The sequence below is a fragment of the Equus quagga genome, chromosome 15 (genome assembly GCF_021613505.1).
Source record: "Equus quagga isolate Etosha38 chromosome 15, UCLA_HA_Equagga_1.0, whole genome shotgun sequence".
Classification (NCBI taxonomy): Eukaryota; Metazoa; Chordata; class Mammalia; order Perissodactyla; family Equidae; genus Equus; species Equus quagga.
This window is the reverse complement of record NC_060281.1, coordinates 48,919,884-48,937,530: the sequence shown is the minus strand read 5'-3', so window position 1 is coordinate 48,937,530 and position 17,647 is coordinate 48,919,884. Positions and strand designations below refer to the sequence as shown.

Sequence of the window (17,647 nt, the reverse complement as noted above, 5' to 3'; positions counted from 1 at the left end):
CCCCCCCCCCCCCCCCCCCCCCCCCCGAAATACTGTTTCTTGAGCATCTATAATGAGCAGGCTAGGGTGTACACACACAGGTTCTCACCCTCAGTGGTGCTCGCTTCTATTATGGATTGAGAGCCTTACAATTAAATAAATTGCTCATATGAGACAATTTATGGTAAATCTAAGGCTAGTTATACATAAAGAAGAAATATGTTAGGATACTTACTCATGTAGAGAAAGGGAAATTAACTATTAGCTATGGTGTTCAGAAGCTCATAAAGAAACTTTTGCAAGATTCATTAGTATTCAAATTGATAGAAATGTCTTACATGTGAGATTTAGTAAATGAAAGATGTCTTGTTAAGGAAAGTTATGATGTGTGGACACGAAGTGGGTAAGTTAGGTCACTATCGAGGTAGGATTTTCACTGGGAAGAGGCCTGAAAGGTAGATTAAGGCCAGCTTTTTGAATCCCTAACTAAGGAGTCTGACTTTACCCTATAGGCAGAGGGTAATCCATAATTTGGTGAGGGTGGAGGGGTTTTAGATAGACTTCAGAAAAAGTTTTTTTCTGCATTACACGCTTTAATTAGTGTAGTGAACCTGTGTGGCTGAATTGGAGTCAGAAGAGATTAGAGGTGTGAGGTATAAGACTGGGTCAGTGATGGATGCGCAGGAAAAGGTGGATTGGTTGTAAGGACACAGTATGAAGGGAATCATGTGTATATTTGAGATCGTCTCATGTTAAAGCATAGAATACTGTATAAATGTGGTTGGATGACTTGCGTTTTCCTCCTTACTATGGGCTAAATCAGAAGTACACGTAAGCCATTAAACCTATGTCATCAATCACCACATGTGGTTTTTGAAATACACAGGGTCACAAATGGTTTGTGCTCAGGCATGTGCTGGTACACACACATATACACAATGCCCATGGTGTGTATTTTATATCAGTGTATAAAACACAGCCCTTCAACCAAATTTATTGCCCTTTAAAGCAAGCCTGTGGTTTTTGAGAGTGTGAGAGATATAGAACCTTAATTAGAAAGAGTTTGCTTGAAATAGGGTCTTTTTTTTCCCTTTTCTGTCATGATTTTATTGCCGCACATAGATCTATATCCTCCGATCTCTGCTTAATTTATTTTTAATTTTCTTCTGCTTTTACAGGCCCAGGCTGCAAGCACAAAGGAAGTTTGCTCAATCTCAGCCGAACAGTCCCAGCACAACTCCAGTAAAGATAGTGGAGCCATTGCTACCCCCTCCAGCTACTCAAATTTCTGACCTCTCTAAAAGGAAGCCTAAGACAGAAGATTTTCTTACTTTTCTCTGCCTTCGAGGTAAGACTGTGTTGCCCATCAGTTTGGAAGGAACAGCCTATTTGAAAGGAAAAGGAGTGACATTGCACATAGGGATAGATGTTAGCTTTGGTGTCTGTGTGTCCAGCCTGGTTTGAGGGAGAGTTTCAAGTGAGAAATCCCCCTGAGAGGGTACTTGAGTCTTCATACTTCTACTTCTATTTTCATTTGACTCTTCAATCTCCTTTCTTGGCTTCTCAATTCACAATTTCACGGTTTATAGTTTCTAGTTTTAATTTTTATAATTTGACTTTTTCCTGTCACCCTTCTAAGACCCCTACCACCTCTCCCATCGCCATGACACACATGCCCTGCTGACTTGTTTATTGGGTTTTTTTTTTGGCAGAGGAGTTGTGGATGAGTATGAAGTTTCGTTTGCTTGCCTTTCCTAAGTGTCCTAAGTGTCGAGAAGCCACTCTGACGGAGGGGCCTCTTTCTCCCAGCCCTATATTATGTAGGAAAAAGAGTTGTTGTTCTTTCCAAGTGTAGTTAACAGTGAAAATATTGGTCCATATATGTGACCAGGACCAATAGTGCAAGGTGAGGTAAAATTTTGTAATACAGTATGGGTTTGGATTTACATGGCCTTATTTGGGAAAGTATTTACTACAGGAACTAAGTTTTCTAACAGTTGTGAAGGAAGAACACAAAAGTTTGTCAAAGAAATTGAAGAGCTTATGGCAATGGTAAATGGAGAGGAGTGTTAGAATGCATGAACTTGGAGAGTTCCTTTGCTGAGGTTGGTTGAGGGAAGGTGAGCAGCAGGAGAGGGTCTTTGCTATTGGTCACTGCTTGGGTGCAGGGGGTGGGCTTGAGGTTCAGGGTTATGTACTTTAAGAAAAAAAAATTTTTTTGAAGTAATTTACAGCATGATGTAAGTATGGTACAAAGAGTTTTTTTCCTAAACTATTCAAGAGATCATTTCCACCTGATGCCCCCTCACTCCTTAACGCAGTGTGTATCTTCTTTAAGGACATTCTCCTATAACCATCAAAAATAGGACATTTGCAGTGATAGTACAGTCTAATCCTCAACCCCCCATCTCAGATTGCTTCAAATGTCTTAGTGAGTTTAGAGCAGAAGGATCCCGTTCAGCCTTGGGTGTTATCTTTAGTTGTTGTCCGTTGTTGCTTATTCTGGAACAGTTTCTCAGTCTTTGTCTTTCTGACCTTAACACTTGAAGATAATGGCCAGTTATTTTGTAGAATGGCCCTCAATTTGGGTTGCCTGGTGTTTCCTCATGAGTAGATTCAGGTTTTGCATCTGGGGAAGAATATCACAGAATTCATTGTGTCTTGTTGGGTGGTGCAAAATTTGTCCATCCTTTTCTTGATAGTGTTCCTATTGATCGCTCGATTAAGGTGGGTCTGTCAGGATTCTCCATTGTAAAGTTACCCTTTTCTGCCTTTGTAATTTATAACTATTTTGTTGGGAGGTTCTTTGAAACTCCATATTCCATTTCTCGTCAATCTCAATTTACCCATTTTTTGGGTATCTGTATGTTCTCATTTACTATTTTATTCAAAGGGTTATAATCTATTACTATCATTTATTTTGAAGTTTAGATCATCCCAGATTTTATCAGTGGATCCCCTTCAGGGTAGCCTCTTTGTTGTTTTGACATGTCCCTGTCATCCTTCCAGCCATGCTTCCTGGCACAACATGTTCCAGGCTCATCTTGTACATTCCCTCCCTCAGCCCTGGAATCACCCAGTTCTCTAAGAACCCTTGTCTTTTTAAATGACAGCTACTACTTAGAAGCCACGATCTGGGCCTGAGATGTGCTCATATGTATTGGAATGTCATTTCTCCTAGGCACTCTATGACTGCACGTAGTGTGTGTGTGTGTGTGTGTGTGTGTGTGTGTGTGCGCGCACGCGCACATGCGCATGTGCGTGCATGCATGCATACAAGGGCATATATGTGTATATGTACACATAGGCTCATTTAATATGCCTAGATGTATAGCCATGTGTATTAAAATCTGTAAATCAGCACCGGTACCTCCAAGTTCAGTATAACCCAAAGAATTCTTTCTGATTTTTCTTCCTTTCCACATTGAACACTGAGAAACCTGGCTCCTTTTGTCTGTAAGGTATCTGTTTATTTGATCTATCCTTTCAGGTGCAACCCACCTCTCATCTTTCAAAGGGAAGGAAGGCAATTCACAGAAAGAATGAAAAGAGTAAATGTTTGGTAAATAAATGTTTACTGAGTCATCCAGAAACAATGCGAACAAAGAACTTTTTTTTTTTCCTCCCCGAAGCCCCCCAGTGCATGGTTTTGTATATCCTAGTTGTGAGTTTTTCTATGTGAGCTGCCACCACAGCATGGCAACAGACAGATGGTAGATGTGGTTCTGCAACCTAGAAACGAACCCAGGCTGCTGAAGCAGTGAGAGGGGCCAGCTTTAACCACTAGGCCATCAGGGCTGGCTCTGGGACACAGAACTTTGATCAAGCAAGTCTTGCTAGGTTCCTCCCTGTCTGCCACGCTACTTCATGTTATACTATAGTAATCTGTGGTGATATCTCCCTTCCTGAAACAGGTCCTCTGTCTGAATGTTTTTTTATGCACTTAGGGGAAAAGTAAAAGAAGAACTTCCTCATGAAAAAGAGACACATTGCGGGGTGGCAAATTTTGTTCCCCTACGTAGGTGATTTGTATAGTACCTTCATGGTCCTGGAAATCTGATGATTTGGTGCATTAGTTGGCATATTTTAATATGTAATTGCATGAGGTAGTTAAAGTTAATACTTTGAAGCATACAAGAGTTAAATAAAAATTAATACTTTGAAGCATATGAGGGTTAAATAGATGATCCCTGTTGTAGTGGTACTTTAATCATTTTCTTTCAGTTTTAAATTAAGAAAAATAAGGTGTTTGGGCCACCCCAGTGGTGTAGTGGTTAAGTTCGCACGTTCTGCTTTGATGGCCCAGGGTTCGCTGCTTTGGATCCTGGGTTCGGACATGGCACTGCATAGCAAGCCATGCCATGGTAGGCATCCCACATATAAAGTAGGGGAAGATGGGCATGGATGTTAGCTCAGGGCCAGCCTTCCTCAGCAAAAAAGAGAGGAGGATTGGCAGCAGTTAGATCAGGGCTAATCTTCCTCAAGAAAAAAGAAAAGAAAAGAAAAATAAGGTGTTAAACTTGTTTTTTTTTTTTTTTTTACTCCTAAGAGTATTTCGTGTTCCTCTGGGGAACATGAGCAGAAAAGATGGAGAAGTAGGTAAAAGAGTGACCTCAGAATACCTTCCCTCCAATCTCCCAGAGACAACCACTGTTAACCAGCTCCTGGTGAAAATTAAGCCTTCTGCATGCATGTAGAATACATGTATCCTCCCCCCAGTGGAATTATAGTATATTTTATGTTTGCAGTCTGGTTTTCTTACTTCACTGTATCACATACATATCTATTTCATTTTGCAGATGTCTTATCATTTATCTGTTTAATACCTTATTGACATTTAGATGTATTCCTAACTTTTTGATATCAACTGCTTGATGACGCATAGCCTCACTGAAATCTTTGCCTTGTCTGAAGACTCTTCAAGTGGGGTTGACAGTTGGGAATCCGATTAACATTCTAATTCTGTGTCTTCTTTTCCAATGAGGATTCCAAACCAAATAGAGCTTATCAGAGCCCCAGACTTCATGTTCAGCATCAAGAGCCCAGTCACTCCATCACCCCTGGGTGACAGCAGTCACTGTTAGGGGTAAAGAGGACAGTCTTTAATAAGCTCATTATTTATAGGAAAGAAAGTCTGACTACAAAAACAGTCAAGATATCAAATCAAAAACTACAAGTGATGTTTGTTGCCAAGGATTACTGATCATTGTATTCTCCATTCCACAATTATTACTTGTAATCGTCTCAGCAGTAATTTGTAATATGGAAGAGAATAAAGCTTGAGACTGAGGGAAAGACAGCGAATGGAGTTCTTGAAGCCTTCTTCTTTGTTGTCCCTTAATGACCCCCAGTGAGCCCCAGACCATGCTTTCTCCACATAACTCCATTTAAGTATCTTCAGTGGAAACCTTGGGTGACCAATAAAAACTCTACGCCACTAATAATACTGGGATTAGTGTGTATATGTAAACACACTAGCCAGTCATTCAGACATAAAAATCTTCAGAGATTTTAAAATCTGTTTCAAGGCACTCAGAGACCTTTCAGCTAAGTTTGACAAGGCTCTCTCCTTTCCTCTTTAATATCATGAGCTAAAATTTCTAAAGGAAAGGAGAATGGAATGAATAGTGGAGTCGGGCCTGAAGTGTTTGCCTGCAGTGTATTTATCTTTAAATAGCTGTGTTGAAGCAGGGTCCACATGTCTCCCACCAGAGGTATAATTAGGATCTTTCCCAGGTACATGCGAGAAAGAGGGTATGTGTCGTGTGCTGCATGCAGCAATTCATACTCTCGCTGTATTTGCTGTCACCTCTCTCGTTATTCTTAATGAGTTCTGTCGTCTTCTCTTTGTTCTGACTCTGATTATTAACAGATTAAAAAAGCTTAACACAGCAGAGCAGTAGCAGGTTAAATGATTCTCGTATTTACATTTTTCTTTTTATGGGGCACTGCAAACAAGGGGGATTCCCAAAGGCGATTCCTGAAACATACACACACCTACACACAGCTTGTTTTTCTGACTGTGGTTCTTCTGACCGTGGATGTCAGAGTTCAGCCAGATAAAGAGCGCTTCTTGGGGAATTCCTAGTAAAGAAAGCACTGGCAGCCATTGTGAAGGATTGCTTTCTGTTTTGGGCCTGCCTGCCTTTTGTTTCCCAAGTCTTAGAGAATCTTCAGTGATCAGCTGTCATTCAACTGCTAATTAATTCAGCCAGCCTTTATTGAACGCTTTTTATATGCTAGACACCTAGAAGACAGAGATTAGAAACAGGAAAGTAGTATCAGTCTGGTAGGTGAAAGAGAGGATAACAGTAAACATGTGAAAATGCCAGGGTAGAGGTGCACAGCATGTACATGCAGGGAGGCAGGGGCACTCTGCCCAGGGCTGCCTGAGATGGCTCTGGAAGGGACAGGACGCTTGAGCTGGCTTCTAGAAACGGCGTGGGGCTTGGAAATTCTGCAGAAGCCCCCGCCAAGGCATGGATTGGTGTTGGGGTATGTTGATTGGATGGTCCCAGGTTAGAGGAAGGAAGTTAGATGTGTCGGATTCTGCGGTCCCTGAGCTAGACAGTAGGGCACTGTCGAGGTTCCTTAGCTGATAGGTGGGTTAATATGCCTAGACCTTTATTTAGGAGGATGATTCTGGCAGCAAAGGAAAATGGATTGAGGCTATAGGAAGGCCATCCTAGGGGTTATTGTAGGAACACAGGCAGGAGGCTGAAGGCTGAAGCCTGGTGGATCTTGGGCAGATGACTTACATGGCTCTCAGCTCAAGTTTAATTTGTAAAGTGGCTATGTAGTGTCTATAGCACACAGTCGCTGTGGTGGTGAACGAAAGCTAATGGGTGTGAAACAGCCCCAGATGAAGCCTGTGGTGGTCGGCCCAGTATACTACGTAACTATTTCCCAGGGAGGTTAGGCAGCTGTTTAGCAGAGAGGAGAGGAGGGTTTGAAATTTCAGAGGAACAGTCTAGAAGACCAGCTTACTAGACTGCAGGTATTAGACAAGAATCCCACCCGTGGAGTTTTCTCTAAAGACAGTTGCCAGCTTTATTGGCAAGGAGCGCATATTTGGATACAGTACTGGCTTTTGGTATGGAGGACAATAAATTCTAAGTAGGGCAAATGCAAAAGCCTGGGGTGATTTAGAGGTCACAGAGTGAAAGGGGATTAACCTGCTAGAAAGCAATTAAGTAATCCTCCAATTGCAAGGAACACTGGTGCTAATAATGAACTTCCTTGAGCAAAGTGGGAATGCTGTTACATTATATGAACTCTCTGGAGAGGAAGGCACACCGTCACAGTGGTACACAACTTTATCTGTGGGATCCTTCTGAGTGGCATTGCATCTTAATATCTGAGAGCCATAATGGTGGTCCAGAATGCCACCTTGAGGGTTTTAGTGGCCACCCTCTCTTTCCTCCAAATCAAACCAGCGTTATGTTCCTCAGATGCCTAGTTTCCAATCAAGTCTGTGTTACTTGGCTGAGTCCTGCTGAGCTACAGTTTCTTTGCCAGGATAGTTTATCAGGCTAGTTATGAAGAAATATGAAACCGTGGAGTTCTTAAGCGCCAAGGAGGGGAAGGGTGGATCCCTTTTAATTGCTCTGTGACCTTGATCAGTTGTTCAGACTCCAAGACATTTTGCTCAGAGGCTTGGCCCTGCTCCAGGCCAGCTGACCTCTGATCAGGCTTTGCCCTCCCTGAAGATAACGTTGGCACCCTTTTCCCTGCCAGTGGCTGCTGGTGCAGGCTCAGTAGTACTTTTCACAGTCATCTCCGGCCTTCTCCTTAGTTTCTAGAGATTCCCTTGGTATTCTGTTAGGATTTGTGGACACTTTGCATGGGGAAGAGAGTATAGACTGTGGTGGTCATCAAGGTCATACAGCCATTATTTGAAGTACCTTTCTACGTTGTTTCCACTTCTAAACTTGATGGGCAAAAGGTAAGTAGGTTGAGCTCCTAGTGGCTGCTCTATGGTGTGATTTGTGCATTCATTTGAGATAAAGAGATCCAGAGACCTCATTGCATTTGATTAGATGTGTGTTTTTAAGCCACGTGTATAGATAACAGTGTGGAAAAGATTGTAAGGGGAGTATTCCAGCTGTTAATTAAAAGATACTTTTCTCCCGTTGCTATAGGCCAGGTCTGCATGTGGGCTGACATTGTTAGGAGATGCTGAGTCCGTCCTCTTAGGGCTCTTGCAGACAGAACACGTGCCATGAGGTGGGTAATTTTCTAAATGTGGAGTCGGATAGGCACACCTAGGAGCGCATGTGCCAGGCCAGTGCCCAAGAGTTGTCATTGAAGAGGGGAGGAACGCTGAGGGAAAGACAGGCCACGCTGCCAGAAGATCATTACTTTCTCCCTCCTTCTTTCTTAACAAAGACTTTCATGGCTGAAGGTTTCCAACTGTCACATGGCATTCTTCTGAGGCACATTCCCAAGTTCCAGAAATTGTAACTGTTGAATTCATTTTGCATTTTCACACCCCCCAAGATTCTTTTCACCGGTCTACTTACTTTCCTACTTTGGAAAGCAGATAGGAAATAAACTGCCTTTGCTCTTACCTAAGTAAAGTGACAGTGGGATTTTATAGTTAGGAGCTGTCAATGATTGGCATCTTTGTTGTGGACATGCACATATAAAGGAAGGGCAATCCTGGTGGGGGGGCATCATTGCACAGGCAGCTCCTTATCTCATAAGGAATAGGCGTTCCCTTTGTATTTGGCTTTTGGCCTGGATGGCTGTTCCCCAGGCCCTGTGGCATGTGCCCATGGTGGTGCCAGACGTGACTTTAACTGAATGTTTTATAATTTTATCGTAATTTTCGTTACGTTTCCTTTAGGAGAGTTAATTGATATAATAGAGATAAATCATGTAAGTCATGAATGGGAATCACTGTAAAGAAAGTAGGAGCACCTGGAGTATCTGGATATGGCACAATATCTTAGGGCCCATGGAAATGGATGAAGCTTGGGAAATCCTGTTGTAAATTCTTCTTCCCTGGTAAAATGTAAAGGCCGAACTGGGAGACACAGAGAGAGATTGCCGTTTAGAGTGTTACAGTAGTCCCACAGTGTTTGAAAGCACTTGCTGTTAATGTGTGTGGGTGCATGAGTGTGCAGGATGAGTGTAGACGTCTGCTCTGTGTGGGTCACAGTGCCTAGAACAGTGCTTGGGACATGCATAGTTGGATTAATGAACCAAGGCAATTGTTGCAACTACTTTCTTCTACGGCCCTCTAGTTTCAATGTATGGAGCTTTCCCTTCCTCTAACTTAGGAAATAGTAATTAACTCTGTGTCTGTGCCCCTCCCCATCCCTACCTGTTGACTTTGAAGTTTTGTTTTGTAATTTAATACGATAGTAGTGGCTGATTGCTTTTCATTCTGTTTGTGCCTTTTGAAGACCATCCATGAAAATACCAAGTCAGTGGACCAGCCCAGGGTTTCCTGGGCGAAGCTACAGAACTTGACCCCCAGCTCAGTGACAGTGTGCAGGGAATCCCTTTAGGGTCTTTCCAAAATAGAGCTGAGCTATGTTTAGCTTGGTAAGATAAAGAACTGATCGGGGAGGGAAGATAATGGGAAGGAGGGCTTGTATGTGTACATGATTCATGGAAAAGAATCCAATTTTATAGAAACCACAGCCCAAATTAGAGAAAGCACTCTTTTGGATTAAAATGATTTCTGTTGTGGTTGTAGCATACCACAGTTTGATTTTTGTCCAGATGAAAACATTTGGTTTTCACTTCAGTAAATATTGTGGAGACATTGCCAGCTAATTCTGAAAAGTAATGAAATACGGCTTTGGCAAAGCGCAGATGCGTTCTGCACTCCCGACTCCACTTATCTGATCCAAGTTCAGATTTTTTTTCACATTTGCTAATGCACTTGAATAATCAGGAGAGAAAATCTGCCTGTAATTGTAATAGAAAACTGTATATACTAAATATACTTTTATAATTTATTGGATATAAAATCCCCCCTCTAACTCCCCCCAAAATAGCCTACACCATCCTTAACCCTCTTAAAACATTCACCTTTCATTGATTGCTTGTCTAAAACTACAGTGTGTACAAGAGACGTGTGATGTAATTCTATGGGATAAGTCAGCAGCTCTCACTTGTTAATGAACTGCATGAATGGGACTGGTACCTCAACAGGGAGAGGCCACCCTGAGGACACCAGGGCGTGACTCAAAATGAGTCAGCTTAGCCCTCTTGGAGACCCTGTTTGTACCATCTTTGCCGGTGTTCTGCAGCAGGTGGTGGTGAGCCCTGCTGTGGAAGAGAGGGTCTTTTGAGGAAGCATTTTCAAGTTGTGAATCCCCTGTCTCCCAGCTCACCCTCCCTGTTAGTTCCTCCCTGGAGCTCCCTCCCCGTTTTCCTGAATGCTTGGACCCACAATGAGCTTCTCAAAAGTGTGCTTCATCTGACTTTTGGAGGAAAGCCGTCCCCTAATAAATTTTCTAGAGATGAAGAAGCTTACCTCTTCTGTGCCAGGATCTCTAAGTTGCAAACTATTTTTAATGAAAAATTTTTAAAAAATACAGTCTTCCAGTTTCAAATACTAGATGTTGGTTTAACTTTCTGTTGACTCAGCATCAATATGATTATGTAATATATGCATTCACCTGTTTTATACTGAAGAATATAGGATAATTTTCTCTCGTGATAAATAACCAAGACTGCTGTGTGCTTTTATGGCTTTAAAATATCCTTTCCTTCATGTTTTTTTTCTGTCTAGCAGATTCTTCCTCCTCTAAACTTAAGTGTAAATGCGATAATCGAGCTTGTATCTAGACTAAGCAGAAATAAATACAGTCTACATCAATGTCGATGTACTAGTTTTGGTTTCTCAGGTGCTTTATGTCTTCTTTTATGTATTTGAGGGTGTTGTATAGTGATTTTCTAGGTATTAGCATGTAACAGTCAGTGTTTCCCTGTCACTTTGGGTATCTTTACTTTGGCATGAAATATAAGATGATCTTACTGGTTTTGTCCTAATGAGATGGAAAGAAGCTTCTTTTGCTTCAGTTTTGCCATTGCTGTGGTTTTCCTGGTCTGTAATGCTAGCTTGGCCTCTCCATTACTTTGCAAATGGACATGCCAGCAAGGTCTTAGAGGATTTACAATAGTGGCAGCGTAACAGAGCTTTGGCGTAAATGGCATTAGACTCTGTTGGATTTAGTCTTTTTTATTTGCTTCAGTTTGACTGGCAGGTTTCTGAGTGTACAGGTATGAGGGTTCCCAGTAAAATTCTGGAGGTCAGTTCCTCCTGGGGGAGAAGCTAATAGTTCATGAGACCACTCCTGGCGGGCAGGTTCTGGATTGGCAGTGGCTTCCTGAACAAGACCTGAAAGGGCAGTGAGGCCATACCCAGGGAGAGATGGGTTCTCCTAGTGAGTGGCATCTGCCGGATGAGAGAATTGCTGCAAGGCTGATATTTGAACTAAGGGCATCTTCTTGCCTTCGTTAGTAGTTAACTGACCTCTCCATCTGAGATTCATTATTGTTGAGCATTGATCCTTTCCCCCCTCCCAGAAGTTTTCTTTCCCTTTATCATGCCAGCTTCTCCAATCCCCATCTGGTTTGAGACCCTTCAGAACCATTTTTTCTTTGTTGATGCTTTATCTTTAGGTCCAGACCAACATGAATCCAAATCACCTTTTAGTGTGAAAGCACTTTGCTTTTATCCTCCATGCTTCCCTACTTAGAAGAAATCGTGTCCTTTTCCACCTCTGATGCAGAGTCGGTTACATTGGAAGGACTTTGTATTATTATAAGTTTTGGTTTGAGAGTAAGTCCTTCAGAAACACCTTGCCTCCCCCCATTCCTTATTGGTCTTCTATTTCCTATCTTACACTAGCCTCTGACTTGCGTTTAGAATATCTAGCAGGTTACGTCTATTTATATTTGCTGAGAAAGTACTTAAACTTGTGTTTTTATTGAAGAAATGATCCTATACACTTTCTTTGGATGTTAGTGAAACTTGGATCCTGAAGCTGTTAGACGTTTTCTCCATTTTCGTTCTTTGGAACATAAACTTAATGTTCACCCCATTTTCTCAAAATCTCGTGTAAGGATTGTGATTGTTGCTTCATGCTGCTTATCCAAGGTTTGAGTTTCAAAAAATCCTCAACAGATTCTCTTAGTGGAAGTTCATTCTTTGTTTCTTTCTCATGTGTTCCACATAGATTTTACCAGTTTCTCTTTGAAACAGAATATATTTATCAATCTTAACTCTCCCCTATTTTCACGTTACTCCCGAATGGCCTCAGTTGCAGAGTTTGTTGCATTTTCTGCTGAGGGGAGAAAGGAAGGGCGAGGGGTAGTAGCTTACTTCCTGAAACGCCCTCTGGTCCTTCCCTTGGCGCTTTACTGCTTCCCTCCAATAGATGGCAGAGCCGGCTGCGGAAGTTACCACAGGCTCTACGCAGAAACCGGCCTTTTTTAATACCAGTGCAGCTTGATTTTAACTGCAAGTCAGCGTGTCCAAGGTGTAGGGAGGCTCTTCTTTAGAGGAATTTGACATGTATATTTTGACTTGGAAGGAACTTGAAGAGATTGTTCAACCTATATGTTTTATTTTATTGAAGAGGGAAATTTTAATGGCTGAGTCTGCATTTGCGAAGGTTTTACGTTCCCTGCTGTGTCTGTCTGACAACATGTGACCTGTCACCTTAAGTTGTGTTACATGCTAGAATGAGTTGGAGCCTATGGTAAAATAAATTTCTGTGTTTTTTTTCCTCACAGTCTCTTTTGAGTGTTGAAATAGTTTCTCCTGCTTTTTCTGCAGTACCTAGAAAGTTAGATTTGGGAAAGAAGGAACCAAACAGTATTGGTATTTTCCCTGTGAATGGTGAGTGCTGATTGACAACCTCTGACTAGGAAGCTAGTAAGGGTGATGTCTCCTCTTTCCCTAGTCAGTCTTGCACTAATTGTAAAACCTCTTGAAACAAGAGTAAATGCGTTGCTCCAGTGGAAATATGGCTAGATATTTCCTTCTTTTATTTCATCTTTAACTCCTATTTGATTAAATGATTTTCCCCCAAAGTCTGTGTCAGGTTTAAGAATCTTTCTTCTGTTGAAAACCTGCTTCTAATTGGAAATGATCAAAGGGGAGAAAACAAAACAAAGGAAATGGCTATTGTCAAACTATATCCACCTCTGCTTTCCACTAAGAGTCTTTTTGCCACATACATCCCTTTTTGGATCCCTTCATCTCCACCTAGTGGTGTTACCCACATAACTTTTTACCGTGTTGGCTATTGGTAGGTCATGACTGTGCCAGAAGGAAAGGGACTGGAGGTTATCTGTTTTGTCTTTGCATTTCTGTGCGATGGGATTTGGTTTGCCACTTCAGCTCCCTATTGCTGCTCATTCATTTCCATTTCCTTGTTAGAGCTCATAGCCCCGAAATTAGACAGGAATGGTTTTAACCATTGTGTTTGAAGTTTGAGATCTGTATTTGGGAAGGAGACTAAACTGGTTGCTTGTATCTTTATTGATGTTACCTGGAATGTTAGCAGATTCACAGGAAAGTGAGCAAGAGAAGTAAAGAATTTCACATTTATTAGTTCTGCTGCTGCTTTGTAGTTAGCTCTCCGAAAAATACTGAAGGAGAAAGAAGATTGAAGTTGCTGCTGGAAATTAATTTGGGGGATTTTCTTTGTCCCACATAATACACCAATGAGTTCACTGATCTACTTCTAAATTGTTGTTATTTGATAAGGAAGAATTGTGTGGTCTGTCTTTATAATATTGAACTTATCTTCTGGTGTTATTGCTTCTAAGATTAGCTCAGAAATGAAAACATTTGGGGATGAGGAGGTTAAGGTATAAAGGAATAAGGAATGTGGGTTCTTCTATGAGGAGTTTTTTTTTTTCTTTTTAATCAGCACTTTTAGATAGTGCTGTGTAGGAATTTATTTTAATAATTTTACATGCTATTAACCTGATCATAATATCGAAGTAACTTCCAAATATATTACGATTTTTGGGACTCTGTGTCTGTCATTCACCCCATATGAGTACAAGACAGTACCTTACATTAGGAAATAATCTTTCTTACTCAACACTGTGGGTAGATGTTTTTTATTTTATTGATTTTTCTTGTTCAATTCAATCCTTGGTAGTTTTTATTTTCCCTCCTCACAAGAACTATTCAGATGAGATTTTGTAAATTGTGGTTTGTTATGTTTGGTGAATAGCAGCATCCCCCTGCTGGGGTGTTTTGCTCGAAATCTGTTAAGGACACAGATGGAGTTATATTTCCTGGGGGATATTTGAAAAATAAATTAAAAATGGCAGTAGAGATAAATAGCTTTGTCTCATCTGCTTAGTCATGAGGATTTGGGTTCGTAACTCAATAAATGCCTTCGTTTTTAGTTCTCCTCCTGGAAGGGGTGAGGATCAAGGTCTGTGTTTATGAGCCTTTTTCTTAAACCCACCAGGTTCTCCTGCGCTGCCCAACAGCATGGTATATTTCGGAAGCTCTCAGGATGAGGAGGACGTCGAGGAGGAAGATGATGAGACGGAAGACGTCAAAACAGCCACCAACAATGCTTCATCTTCATGCCAGTCAACCCCCAGGAAAGGAAAAACCCACAAGCATGTTCACAATGGGCATGGTAGGTCTAATGTTGAATTTGGGCCAAAAATTATAAAATCCAAAGCTTTAGGTAGAGAGCTAGAATAGATCATCTGTTGAGAAGATGATGAAGATGAACACTTCATAGCTGGTTAGTGGCAAAGGAAGTTCTGTATACTCTCTAAGTGCCAGACATGTTTAAGGGCAAAGAGATTAGAGTAACACAGTATGTTCTAGACAAATTGATTGTTAAGATGAGTATAGATATTGTTATGTTTTGGAGATGATAAAGTTCATAAGAGCTGCAGATCGTAGAATCTGAAGAGGAAGAGATCACATCTAAATAGGGATGGTCAAGAAGATTTTGTGTAGAAACTTTTGTTATCACCTTGTTTTTGTGATTTTAACACATGTAGAAAGAACCATTATTCAGCATGTGAAATAAAGTAAATGTGTGTATATTATGAACCAGACCAATTTTTCCTCGAGTGCTATGGTGTCGAGGAAGAGGAGAATGACAAAGGGTTGGGTATCAGAGAAAAAACTATTTAAATAAGTTGACTGTGGAAAGTGCCCAGTGGCTTTTCAACAGGGAAGTGATTTAATTAGAGTTGTGTTCTGAAAAGATTAAGCTGGCATCGATTATGAGGATTACATAAAGGAAAATGATTTGAAGAAGAGGAAACACATTCAAAAGCTGTAATTACAGGCAATTACCTGGCTGTAGGTAACAAGGGACTAGAAGTTGGTTATGGCAATATAAAGAGGAGGCTATAAGTTCAAAAATGAGGACGTAGATACAGAAATTTTGCAGGGGTAGTTTTGATAGGACTTGATAACTAATTGGATTAGCATGGGATGGGGAAAGGAAGTAAGAGGAAAGAAAAGGAGAGTGAAGCAGAGCGAATGTGGTAGGGAGATATTATGGCTGTTTTCTATTAAGCTCCTATAGGTTCTCTGCTAGACAACATATTTCATATAGGGCTCAGAGAGACCCTATGAGGTAGAGAGTCCCCATCTACAAAAGGCAGAAAATCAGTGTTGTTGATATGTGATTGAGGCAAAGGAAAGTTACTCATTTTTTTTCGCCCCTCGGCTATGCACTGAGCTACCACTTGTCTTTCTGGATTCCATGGGAAATAGAGGCTCAGGGCAAGCATAGCTTAGACACTGTGGGAATCTGGGTCCAGCTTTTGTTACTGTTGGGCGTTTCTGCCTTGTCAATTTAGTGGTTGCTCATGTCTCCTGCTTCTTGCTTATGGCTGTTGCAGTGGCATATAGACGTGGTAAAGGTGTGACCGTCTTTTGAGGACTTAGGGTTTACTTTGGGAGATGGACTTAACACTCCCAGTGTATAATTAAAAATGGTGACTTAATTTTAACCCTTCAAGAGAGTTTTTTTTACCTGGAGTTGTGGTTATCAGGAATCTTGATAATTGAAAGAGAGCTGCATATATGAGTTGGAATACAGGTTCGGGTGTCAAGATGAACTTTTTAGGGAAGTAATGAACGGTGAAATTCCACATAAACTGTGGAATGTGGAATGTTGTCTAGTTGTGGGGGTGGTGGCACACTGAGTCACCAGTGTGGGACGTGTCCTTTCGGGTGACTGGGAGCAACAGGATAGTGCTGATGAGATGTTCTGCTAGGCAGGAAGAAGACTTCAAATGTAGAGAATAGGGAACTGTTGATGATTTTAGATGTGGAAGTAAGATGACATAGATCAAGTGCAGAATGATTCTTCCCACAACACAGTTTAGTCTGGAATGAAAGATGATGAGAGTCCAAGGATTCCAGCCGGAAACTGGCTGATGCGAGGTTGAACTTAAGAACATACAGTGGTTTGATGAGTTCAAGAGACCCTTTGAAGCAAAAATGATCAGCTTTTCACAGCTGCCTAGAGAGGCAGGGTTGAAGGTAATAGAAAGGGAATTAGGAAGGGAGTTGATGTGTAGGGGTAGTAAAGAAGTTTATCATCTGCTAGGTTTGTGGTGATGGCGAAGGACAGGAGAAATACAGAGAATAGACTGGGAATTGATCATCACCGAGCTGCTGCTGATTGAAGCGGACAGAATGGGTGAGCTTTCTGAGATAGAGTGAAGCAAGGAAGCAGACTTTTAGGGATTTTTCAAAAAAGTTCTTTAGAGGGTTTAATTTTCTAGTTTTACTTTTGTTTCTATATGAATCAAGAGAAATAAATACGAGCAAAATAGGAAGTTAGGCTCGTATCTCTTAGTCTTTGTCCATGATAGACATATGTTTCATCAGTACAGTATCAGAATGGTTCCTTGAGATGTTAATTTTCATTCTCTTACTGTGATTGGTAGGTGAATTCCTCAGTCATGTCAATCAGGTGAGTTAATTCCATGTGTACCTGTGCAGTTTTGGTGGCTTCTCCAAAACCTTTCTTTTTCCTGCTTATTTGAGCTTGTTGGTTCACTAGATAATTTTCTCATAGATTCTCCTTCCAGAGTCAACAATTGTCATCTTTCATGTGTGTGGATCTTATTATCTTGAATTCTCTTTTTCCATGAGCTCCAAAGGTGATGATGTGAAGGGGCCATGAGTATCTGGCAGCACATGACAGGGAGTTATGTGAAGCGGGTGGAATGAGGGTGATGGAATTAGCTGTGTTCTCTCATCTAAGGCAAGAGGATAACAATTTTGCATTGACCATTCTTGTCATTAGAAGTCCAGGAAGGTGTGTCTGTATCTACAGATACATATATTTACACATGCATGAACACAGAGGTAAACTTCTAATTTTTGAAAAATGTTATGAGATTTTTACTATTTTAAATAGTACTGTGTGAGTGAAAAAATAGCATGGCAATTAAGAAGGTTTTGAAAGTTTCACTTGCAGGATTTGCTTCTTATTTCAAATATTGTCAGAAATACCCTTTGGTCCTTTTGTGTACTGATGAATTTTTATGTCTCTTCACTTGGGGCGGCTTAGGATGGTGTGTGTCTTTTGTTCTAGTTTGCAAGGACTAGATGGGGGGAGTCTGAAGTGTGAGAACCCACAGGCCTCCTCTTACTGCCTTTTCTGACTTTGCTCTTCTACTCTCTCTT

General features: G+C 41.1%; 1 protein-coding gene across 3 annotated transcripts in view; it reads left to right on the top strand.

Moving 5' to 3' along the window:
- Positions 1-17,647, top strand: part of JARID2 (jumonji and AT-rich interaction domain containing 2) — a 254,706-nt gene that overhangs the window by 180,886 nt on the left and 56,173 nt on the right. For all 3 annotated transcript variants that reach the window (XM_046641238.1, XM_046641240.1, XM_046641239.1), the window contains 2 exons: positions 1,158-1,327; positions 14,439-14,615. In XM_046641238.1, coding sequence (XP_046497194.1) covers positions 1,158-1,327; positions 14,439-14,615 — 347 coding nt within the window. The remainder of the gene's footprint in view (positions 1-1,157; positions 1,328-14,438; positions 14,616-17,647) is intronic.